The following is an 11,267-nucleotide window of genomic DNA, read 5'->3' on the forward strand; positions in this document are numbered from 1 at the left end:
CAGCCGTCGTTGCTCACATCCGTAAAAGCGAGTTGTTGACGTTCTGCTGGCTATATAATAGAATAAGATGAGAAAGCAAAACAGATGCACTCCACATCACCAATAATCATCACTTCTTCGATACCTTCGGCAAGTGTATCAGAACCACGCTGGGCTTTGATTTATTGTTAGGGACGAATTCCACCGTGTTGTCGTACGAGAAGTAGAACCACTGTGCAGGGACGTTAACGAACTGCTTCGTCTTGTAGAAATTGTCGAGCTGTATAAGCTCTCCACAACGTGCCTTACTCAACTTCATGGGGCCAGTGCCTGAGTTATATATTGCGGAACTCTGACCTAGCGGACTGCGCCAGTCTCTAAAAGAAATGCGCGCCAGTGAATCTTTCGCTCTGAAATAAGTGCTGACATCATGTGGCCCGATCCGGTTGTCATATAACCCTGTAGGCGTCTCCTCGTCCGATGTGAGGGAACCGTCGGGAGCCGACACTGCATAAGGGATGGCGACACAAGCGGCATCGTATTTTTTCGGATTCTCGCAGGCCGTCATTGTTAGATTGTGAACATAATCACCCTTCTTAGAGACCATCTGGACAACTTCGGCCGACCCCGGTGGCACCTTCAGATCGAAGCCAACTTCGTAGTAAGGATATATCTCAGGACCCTCACTACGTCCAAAACGTTTCAAGATGAAAGTGTTGTCCTTGATAACGGCGCTATCGTACCGAAAAGCGTAATAATGGATTCCGAAATAGTTGTAACCCACGATAGCCTCCCCAGGAGAGTCGTATTGGAAGAACATGCACCCCCTGAGCATCATTCCAGGTGTAGGACTAAACACATCTTGGTAGGCGCAGTATTTCCCAGGCTTGAGAGAGGCATCAACACCGGTGACGACACCATAACCAGCTAACACTGCCATAGTGACCAACGCGGTGGCAGCAGACAGCATTTGATTCGAGGAAAGACTCAAAAGACTGAGAGCATTTCGTATCGCGAACCTTCAAGATTGAGTGAAGATAAGACTCCGTCATCAAAGCCCTGCGTAGCATCTTCTTGAGTATTAAGCCAATCACCACTGGTGAATAGTAACCCCAAACTGACTGGTAACATCTTCCTTAGAAGATGTGCTAGTTACTATTATCAAGGGCCGGAAGAAAGGATCCCACAAGTACCCCTCATTCGGGAGTCTTTCTCATTCATCAACATCGATCAACTCTCGTAATTCACGTTAAACGCTACCAATGAACAAACTTCCGCACAGCCTTGTGCAGCATAGCCCTCCAACACTGGACAAAACAACACGAGAAGACCATCTACCAGAGAGTGTGAACAAGTAACAAGAGAGAGAGGATGTTGAAGTTCTCACTCCTGAAATTATCGTCAACCATCTTTACTTGGGTCTTACGTTCTGTGAAACGTTACTGTTGGATGATGATGCATAATAACACAAGCGTGAATCACGTTGCGTGATATGCTAAGTCCAAACATGTACTGCTATCAGTGATTTCACTTGGAGAGAGCTTATCACCAAGTGCAGCTGTTTTAAAACCGTTCGGGGAGCAGCTGCTACGCATCTGATAATTACAAGTGACTCTAGTCGCTGTTACTCTCAGCCTGTGAGGTTTTCATTCTCATCACGCATGTATTGCGCGGCGCTTATGTGAGCGGTATTTGGCGACTGACCTTGACTGACTAAAAAACGCAGCTAACTCGTTATACGGAGTATTCTCCTGGAGAAGGTCAGTGAGACGAATGTGCCGGCGCACCACGACGGTGTGGATCCTATTGACAATCAAATCAATACGATCAAGATAGGCCTGCTGCTAGAAGAGTAAGAAAATCGTCCTCAGTCCGGAAGTTTCATTCACTCATTAGTAATCAATTAACATACGATATGCTTCATCAGACACACTATTTCAAACCTCTCTAGTGAGGCTCACAGCGTAACAACGTAGCCGAAAGGCAGCTAATGATGAATATTCGCGGTCCGCGGGTCACGGGTCTAAGGATGGTTTCGTGAGGGGAAATGAAGACGGTTTTCGCGAGCTATGTGGCTCGGACGAAAACCTCAATAGGAGATTCACTTCAACCGTAGAAATGTGGACTCCGATACGAATATATTTCACAACCAAAGATCTTGAGAATCTCCAGACTGGAGACTCCAGTGAAGATGTGCTTCCGACGATGCATCGCACTATGTTAATTGAGGGTGTTGATGTAGCGTATTGCCATCTCATACGTCATTTCCCACACTGCGAACGCGACCCATATGAGCTGAGCAGAACCAATAGATATCCTGATTATTGGACAACATGCTCAATGATAGTGTAACTCATAACGATCGAGCCATATATTCAACTCGTGCCATCTACAACACGTCAACATGACGCAGCAGCACCACGTGAATTCGAACATTTCAAGACCAATCTCTGGTCACATAATTTCAGTTACAGCCATACCATTTAAAATTTACCTTTTTATTTTAGAGCCCTATACTGTAGGCAGGTCACACCTGCGTGATGTGCATAAAAGGTTTGGGCGCGCCCTCCCAGAGGGCCACACCTCTGGCGCGTTTATGCCATATGGCATGTGTTGAAGCTTCGGGCAAAGCAGGTGCCAAGCACCAAGAGCAGCAGAATCAGCAGCTTCGGACAAAGTTTATCGTGAAAGGTGAGGTTAATGGACGCGTAGCAACTTTCGTTCATCTGCTCGCTGCTCTTCTAAACGAGAGAATCGCTTCGCTCTGCCATTTTCCCCTGCTTTCACAACAGTCAGAATTCCTGCCAGCCAGATGAGACGACTTTCAGACCACGCATTCCTACAGACGACTCGCGACACGTGAGCCAAGCAGTCGAGATAGATGCACTGATTGAACGTCTTCATAAGATACCACTCCCTTTAGGGCTGGTCCATGAGCATCCTTCAAGCACACAAGGAGTAATACTGCAGCCACACACGTGCTGGACAAGAGATGGTATGAAGTACACAAAACCACAGGGATACTGCTGAGACCGTCTCCGTGCGTAATGCTTTGCCACCATCTCCAACTATTGGAGACCACATGCACGCTGATGTTAGTAGCAGTCTTGTAGCTGAATCAGCTAAGCTGATCCTGGCTCGTCGGTCCGCAGCACTTAGACCGACGCTTTATATCGTGAGGAGCATACTCCTGCACTTGCTCACCAATATCATGACCACAACCAGCTTTGTCGTTTCAGGCTCATCCGAGTTCCCTCATATTCTGATCGACTGCTTAAAAGAAACGTAGATGCTCCTAGTATACATCCACAGAGTTGAATAACTGCATCGCTACATATCTCAACACACAAAGGCGTCAACAGTGACATGACAAAACTGAAAATTCAAGTATTGATAGTAATAAAATTGATTATAAAAAATTCATCCCGAATTTCGCTGAAGAATATTAACCAACACAGAGCCACTTTTTTCCGTAAAAATCCAACCATCACTTTTGCGAAGGCTTCATTGCCAACGCTGTGCTCATTGATCATATGAAAAAAAAACTATGATATTAATATCTCCACCACCAAGTTTGTCTCCTGAGATCCCACAGTTGAAGTAAACCGTGTAAGGGGCCGACACCAGTCATAGTGATCTCAGCATCGTGTAGGCGATTCCAAGCAACACGTTGGACCTCCTCTGAACCACACCAAACGTAACGAAGTATACCATCGTAGTGTTGGAGAAACAAATAATTACTCTTTTCTGCGGAGCCCAGGCATTTTCCCACAAAATTGGAATATAAATTTCGATAAAAGTGTACAAAAATCAATGAAAATTTCCTCAGAATTTTCATATTCTCACCAACACATGTAGTCGAAATATGCAAATTTTCCCACACTGTACCCCAATCTTACGGGAATCTATTTGATCCAACCTCTCAACAAATTCCGCGGGAGAGAGTCTTCGGCCATATGCCAAAATTTGCCGACCAATATCCTCAGCAACTCCTGAAAAAACCAAAGAAAACAAATCTCGTGCGAAAAAATTTACATATCCATAAATAAATTAATACGAAAGTGACGTGATATAATGAGCAATAATTTATACAGTTTAGGAAAAAATACAACTCGAAAATACGGAAAGTTTTCCAAAAAAATAACGGAAAATTTTACCACTACGGTTATCCATAGAAAAATAAATGTGGAATTGAATAAAATTCTGTTTTGAGGAGGAAAAAATTTCCTGTGAGTGAATAGTAAAAAAATGGAAAAAATATAAATAATAAATTAATGTGGTATTGACTTGATGTAATAAACAATAATTTATATAATTTACGAAAAAATGCAACTCGAAAATTTCCAAAAAAATACCAAAAAATAATTTACCTGTAGTGTTATCCAGTCCCGAGAAGAAATTGGTCTTGAGTTCTCTCTTAGCCTTCATAACTTCCTCCTCAGTCAGCGAATACGAAAAGCTCGTCACCCCGAACATAAGGTCACCTGAAATTTAGAAAAAAATAATAATTTCCATATTGTCGTTCATATTTTTCCACACTAACTTCAATTCTCTGAGGAGATTTCCACACGAATTATGGTACAAAATTCAACGAAAATTCGCAAAGTATTTTTAACTCACCGACTGCGTGCTCAACCGCGACTTCATCCGTAGCAATATAGAATCCAAACAAGCCCGTATCCTTATATGCGATGTTAAAACCGGTATAATAATCTGATCGAAAAATTTAACCAAAATTTACCTCACATAAATTAACTCACCAAAACACCCAACGTCCATTCTAGTGGCGCCAGTCTGTGTGATGCGATTCGCTGATTGCAGACCCGGAACCAAACCTGTAGGGACAAAAATAGGGAAAAATATACGTACTAATTCGAGAAAATATAAAGAGTGGTATGATATACTCGGCGCGATAATAACGATAATAATAACGAATATATGTTCGCTATCCTCACTAGTTGTGAAAAGTTCATATATACGAATTCGAGTAGAAATGTACAGAAACCAATAAGAATTTCCCAAAATTTCCTCAAAAATTTCACATTTTCCCACACTGGAGAAAATTGTCTAAATTAGTTCACGGAGATTCCCATTTCACCACGCGTTAATCACATAGAAAAATATAAAAAAAATGACGATTTTCCATCAGAAAAATTATACAAATTTCCATAAATTCTACGAATCACAACAAAATCACAAAATTGATGAAAATTTTCACAATTTTTTTCACAAATTTCCATTTTTTTACCTTCATTTTTCTTATCATAGCTACCAATAATCGCATTCATCAACATAAACGTGATGTAGTCGGGACTTCTCCAGGGCACTCCTTCATAAGCGATCGCAATGTGAGCCGTAGGACCCATATCATCATTTCTAACAGCATGAAAAAACGTCACGCGCCACAAAATTATTTCCCTACCTATACACCAATTCCGATGCGCAAAAATATGGTTTTTCCTCCAACATACGCGGCCCTGCAGTCGGTCGAATATTTGCAAACTTTTTTTCCGCCTAAAACACCAAAAATGCCAAACATTCCACGCTTCGCTCCGCCTACTTCCTTCACAATTTGAGCGTGATCAACAGGCCCAACAGCAACAAGAACCATTCGATCAGCGGTGAAGTTATTATAGAGGTAATTCACCATATGGTCGCGCTTGATCGTCGCCACATTTTCTTCGGGACCAATGACAGTTTGCCTGAAAAAAGAACTGCGGATAAAATATGGAGTCTCACCCTAGTGACATGAAAAACATGAGTTCTGCACAGAGTATTACACCACTTCACGTAAAGCGAGTGAAACTCCATTACATGAAATATTAACGATGAAATAACAAAATTTCATCCGAAAATACAAGAAAAATCTCAATCGAAATCTCGTCGAGAAAACAAAAAAAATAATATAGTAAAAATAACCGATAAAATCACTACCCTAGCGAGCAATCTCTATAACAGGCTGTGTGGACTTTATCGTAAAGTAGTTCTTCATAAGATTGATTCACAGCTTGAAGATCTTGTGTAATACGAACCCGTTCCTGAGATTAACCAGCAGTGTTGGGGTAAAAATATATTTATTCGCTTTCCTCAGCTGAGCTCAGGAGTTTACATACAAATTTAGGTAGAAGTGATTACAGAAACTAATGAGAATTTCCTCACAAATTTCATATTGTCACCAACAACATGTGCATATTTTCAGAAACCAATGAGAATTTCCTCAGAAATTCTTCATAGTCATTAACAACATGTGCATATTTTCCCACACGGAAAACGAAACACACTTACTTTTTCAATTTCATCACCGTCTAGTTTAGGGTTGAGAATGCAGTCCGCCAAAATGTCAATACATGGCAAAATACCATCTTTAGTCGTTTTAGCATAAAATCTGAAGAAAAAAAATCACAAAAAATTCCCAGAAAACCTACGCTGTTTGTTCGCGACCAGTGTAGGAATTCAAATTAGCGCCAAGATTTTCAACCTCTGTTTCCAGCTGATCGCGCGATCTGTTCTTGGTGCCCTTGTAAAGAACTCTCTCCAAAAAATGAGCAGTTCCTGAGGAAAAAAAAATTTTTTTCCGAAAAAAAAATAATTTTACCGTTAGACTCTTTAGTTTCATATCTAGCACCGGCGTCAATCCACAAACCAACTGTCGCGGAATCCGTATAAGAAAATTGAGTGGCGACTCTCATACCATTCGGAAGTCTCGTAACCTGACATGAAATGAATCTTACCAAGGCGAACCTCAAGATACCTGGGTTGGTGACACGTTGTGCATCTCAGTGGTGACAGTGGAGCCCCAGTAGTAGCTCCTCCTCGACTGAGTCCACAAACCATAAAGAGGACGACGGCAAAGGCAGCGGGTAGCCAACATTCAATAATAATAACAACAACACCGTCACAATATCTTTATCTTGCTCTTGAACGCCTTGGTAAAAAGCGCGCGCCATTCTAATCGATTTCACAAGATTTTCTTCATAACGCGATACACACCATTACAGAAACTTCAACTCATGCAGTAGTAGCTGTCCTCTGACGTAGGAATTCCCTTATGGTTGGCTCGAGCCAATTTTGAAGGGTAAGGTCGGGGACTAGGCGTTCGAGAGTACGTAACACTGCCAAGCATCGAAGTAGATCTTCCTCAGTGAAATGCAACATCCATCTGACCAATTCTCTCGAACAAGCCAACGCTATACGACGACATCGATCATCACGTTTTAACACGGGTAAAAACGTCACAGGTTGTTGGTATAAACATTGTAAGCTCTCAATTAACGCAGTAAGAGTTGGTGGATCGCAATAACGGCAACTGTAAAGTGTATGAGAGAGAACACGATCGAGCCAAATCTCCACGACTTCGCTCGGAGGTTGCCGAATTCCGTATCTGATCTCAGCGAAATAATCACACACGCATGTTATTAATCGTTTTACTTCAGTGTGGTCACCAAATGGACCACAGGCCAGTCCACCATCGCTCTATCTGTGCAGTATGCGGTCACGAGATCGATCAACCTATCGTTACTAAGTTGAAAATGCGCCATCACAAACGCAAGGTCGGGCACGCTGTGGCTGTCCCATGCGAGACCCTCATGCTCAGTTATGGTTTCTGCCAGATTCCCCAACGCTTTCACAACAACTTCTTCAACACGTTCAGACTGAGTAAGTTGACCAGCGATAGTAGCAAGTGTGAGGCCCTTCAGCATTCGCATAATCGCCGCTGGAGGGACCAACGAGGTCGCCTCTTGCATCTCGTGGTGTTCGAAAATACTCGCTGTTTTAGTGAACAGATCTGGCCAACGATTATAGGAGTATCCATAGGAAGCCAACTCGCCCATGCCAATGAGAAGATGCGAGAGTGCTATATACGGCACCTAAAACCCAACATTCAAAATACTCCAACGGTAGAGCACCCAACTCTCCACCAAAAGGTCCCTGGTTCAAATCCCCCCTTACATATTCAAACCCATCTATGCACTGGTCAGCAATTAAATCAAATAACTCCTTATTAATCAAGCCAGCCTTCGAAGCCGCTGTAATAACGTAAACACTGGAATTATAAAAAGTGCAATTCGCCATCGCCAAGTCGTTTCCGATGCAGCCACGATATGATTCCAAAATAGTTCTCATTAACTCGTGGAATAAAGGCTCATACCTGATCCACCATTATTTATCGAATTATGATTTAGTCGAAAACACCAACATAATGTTATCCAATTTAGCCAAGGCGTTCAACAATTGAACTCTTTCTGTGACCAACATGTGCGCCGTTCTGCCCTGTAGCCGATTCAGAATCCTTCCTATAAGTTCGTCTCGTATTTTTATCAACTCCACTTGGTCAACATCACAATTCATCACCTTATTACGATTCACACAAATTGACAATGCATACCTGCGGGACACTACAGCACACAATAAATCTGCACGCATGCGCACGTACATTATCGAACCCAGGTCCTCCACCCGATCCAAGTTCCTCCTGATAAATAGCAGGAGGTCTTTCGCCAACGCGCCGTCCATAGGGCGATGTCCAGCATGAAGCCTCGCCAACGTTCGGAAGCCCTCCACGACGAGATTCACATCATCATAGGATCGCCATTGACGCTTAAACTAAACAGCAAGATCAATACAAACATAAACTCAATTCTCAACACTAGAAGAAGAATTTCCACGAGAGCAAATCTAATGTACTAAATAGCTGAAAATTTTCACCAAGAAAATGTCCTTGGCCCTGTCATCAGTGTTGGAGTAGAAATATATTTTTCGCTTTCCTCGGCTGAGCTCGGGAGTTTCCATACGAATTATGGTAGAAGTGTACAGAAACCAATGAGAATTTCCTCAGAAATTACTTATTGTCACCGACACGTGCATGTTTTCTCACTCAATTTTTAGTAACTTTTTCATCAATTTTTTTGACAAAAAATGAAAATGACAAAATAAATTTTTACCACTCGTTCCTCCCCACTTCCTACTCTAGCAGTCATCTCCTGCACTTTACCAAAATCCGCCTTTTCCCCATGAAATAAATTTGGTACCATTCTCCGCATATCTTGTAGCAATTTCGCATCTTCTAATTTAACCGGTGACAACACTGAGCGTATCCGCCGTGAATTCGGTGCACTCGAATGGTCCTGTTGCATGCGAGATGATATACTGCGAATATTGATCATCGCGACTCGACCAACTGCATATGAAGACGCTCGTGTAGATAGCATGAGAAAAAGTAACTTGCTAAAATATGCGTAAACTTTTTTTTTCCAAAATTATCATAAACTCAGGAAATTAGGAATAGTAACAAATACGTTTATAAAAGTCGAATCGTAAATTATTATTTTAAGGAATGGAAGTGTGAGAAAAAGATATGCACATGATCAACTACATGTGTTGATGAAAATATGAGAAAAATTTTGGGAAATCCTTATCGATTTTTCTGCACTTCTACCCTAGTAATTCGAGGAAAGGAAGCACTTAGCAGTTGAGAGTTGATAAAAACTAGCTGCCCGCGTCGCTTCGCTCCGGGGAATCTCTAGCTCTTACGGAGGGGGGTTATAGTGCATTTCCTGCATGGTTTTTGCACTTGGTTTGTTATGAAAGTAAAGTGTGGACTCCACAGTGTGGAGTAATAGTTGAAGGTTTCGTTTGGGTGGAAGAGTACTCACATACGATCGCCAAATGGTTGCAAATTTGCACGAACTGCGTGAGTACACAAATTGTCTAACTGCAAGAAGTGCAAGAAAACTTGATGAAATTACGCACGATGTAGAATTGGGAATGCGTTGAGAAGAGTAGAATTGTACTGTTGGGAGGCTTTTAGAATTATTAAATATAAATCAACTCATAAGAGGGACACTTGCTGAGAGTATAAGAGCAAGTAATGAGAATTTGTGGAAGAAATTTGAAAATGTGAGATTTTGACGCACGATTATAGCCGAGTAGCATAAAAGTATTAATAAAATGATCTGAAAAAAGGCGGAGCGAAGTTTTGTCAAACAGCGGAGCGAAACGATTCAGGAGTACATTTTTTGTCAATTCAGTGCCGCTACTACTAAGCTTCTACATCAGTTACATTACTGTTCTTTTACTTCCTCTTTGAAGACAATGACCAAGTTGGTCGTAGTCGTTCTACCTCTTATCTGCTCGTTACTTGTTATATTCCAAGGATGTGCGTCAACTCGGTCCAACTTCGTACCGGTTACTCCTGACACTTCCTCTCCAAATCATATTACCACTACGGCAAGTCCATGGAGTGCTACTCCTGGTGAGACTACGACTACATCGCCGGGCTCTCCTAGTGATGATACCAGCAGTAGTAGTCCGACTACACGGACGACTCCGACGACTGACAGTAGGACCTATTCTGTATCTTATTATCGTGAACCTAAGATCCTCTTAGATACGCCCTATACGTGTGATTCTGCGACGGCCGCTATTGTCGGCACTTACCGAGGCTCCTTCGACGGTAGCAGCACCCAAGGGGTTTCCCTTCAATTTGCCCAGTTCAAGAAAATCGGCGTCATGGCTGGTAAGTCCTCTATTAGAAATCTTGTTCTTTTCCTGCTGTAAATTTTCCATCATTTTTTTCGTATTAGCGAGGTGAGTTCAACAGAGTGGAGCGGCTATATCACTCTTATATATGTGGGAACACAACCAACTTAACAAGGTGCAATACTAGTGCCACGAATTTCGCATCCACATTAGACAGGAGGAATAATTCCGCCGAAGTTACTCTGACGAAATTTTTTGGAGGAAAGACGCAGTACATCCAAGGAGCATTGCCTATGGCCCATAGGACAATACTCATTCACAGGGACAAGCTACACGTCAGATGTGCTTCTAACAATATAGTTCATCGAAACTAGAGTACCGCCTTGATAACAACGATTTCCACACTTCTTCGATATTGGAGTTGTTGATTTCGTCGCCGGTACAGCCGTATCTTTATTGGTGAGCTGTATCTTAAGGTGACATATGGCATAGCTGCCCCATTAGAAATATTGATTCTGGGTGGCATAGTTGCCTCACTGGGGATATTTCTTGTGGGTGGCATAGCTGCCCCATCACTTGAGACTCACCCCGCTTGGGCACATCATGTGATGGTGGCATAGCGGCCCCATCACTTGAGACTCACCCCCCTTTGGCACATCATGTGATGGTGGCATAGCTGCCCCACCCCCCTTTGGCACATCATGTGATGGTGGCATAGCTGCCCCACCCCCCTTGGGCACATCATGTGATGGTGGCATAGCTGCCCCACCCCCCTTTGGCACATCATGTGATGGTGGCATAGCGGCCCC

At 42.6% G+C, this 11,267-nt stretch overlaps 4 protein-coding genes across 4 annotated transcripts; 1 reads left to right on the forward strand and 3 right to left on the reverse strand.

Moving 5' to 3' along the window:
* Positions 1-102: 102 nt before the first annotated feature.
* Positions 103-976, reverse strand: Pmar_PMAR019975 (hypothetical protein). Its single transcript, XM_002771336.1, has one exon. The coding sequence runs from the start codon at positions 947-949 to the stop codon at positions 110-112; it is 840 nt and encodes a 279-aa protein (XP_002771382.1). The 5' UTR covers positions 950-976; the 3' UTR covers positions 103-109.
* Positions 977-3,532: 2,556 nt separating this feature from the next.
* On the reverse strand, positions 3,533-6,850 carry Pmar_PMAR019976 (conserved hypothetical protein; the record flags this gene model as incomplete). Its single annotated transcript, XM_002771337.1, has 13 exons — positions 3,533-3,660; positions 3,879-3,971; positions 4,350-4,463; positions 4,600-4,692; positions 4,740-4,814; positions 5,228-5,355; positions 5,402-5,493; positions 5,540-5,681; positions 5,914-6,017; positions 6,265-6,364; positions 6,405-6,531; positions 6,575-6,689; positions 6,731-6,850. 13 exons carry the CDS (start codon positions 6,848-6,850, stop codon positions 3,533-3,535), a joined length of 1,431 nt encoding a protein of 476 aa, XP_002771383.1.
* Positions 6,851-8,335: 1,485 nt separating this feature from the next.
* Pmar_PMAR019977 (hypothetical protein) lies at positions 8,336-9,011 on the reverse strand (the record flags this gene model as incomplete). Its single annotated transcript, XM_002771338.1, has 3 exons — positions 8,336-8,365; positions 8,437-8,583; positions 8,946-9,011. The coding sequence occupies 3 exons, from the start codon at positions 9,009-9,011 to the stop codon at positions 8,336-8,338; spliced, it is 243 nt and encodes an 80-aa protein (XP_002771384.1).
* Positions 9,012-10,071: 1,060 nt separating this feature from the next.
* Positions 10,072-10,282, forward strand: Pmar_PMAR019978 (hypothetical protein; the record flags this gene model as incomplete). The annotated part of the gene is made up of 1 exon (XM_002771339.1): positions 10,072-10,282. A coding segment is annotated over one exon (211 nt), but the record flags the coding sequence as incomplete, so codon positions are not given.
* Positions 10,283-11,267: the final 985 nt, after the last annotated feature.

This window comes from Perkinsus marinus (genome assembly GCF_000006405.1).
Source record: "Perkinsus marinus ATCC 50983 genomic scaffold scf_1104296963016, whole genome shotgun sequence".
Lineage (NCBI taxonomy): Eukaryota > Perkinsozoa > Perkinsida > Perkinsidae > Perkinsus > Perkinsus marinus.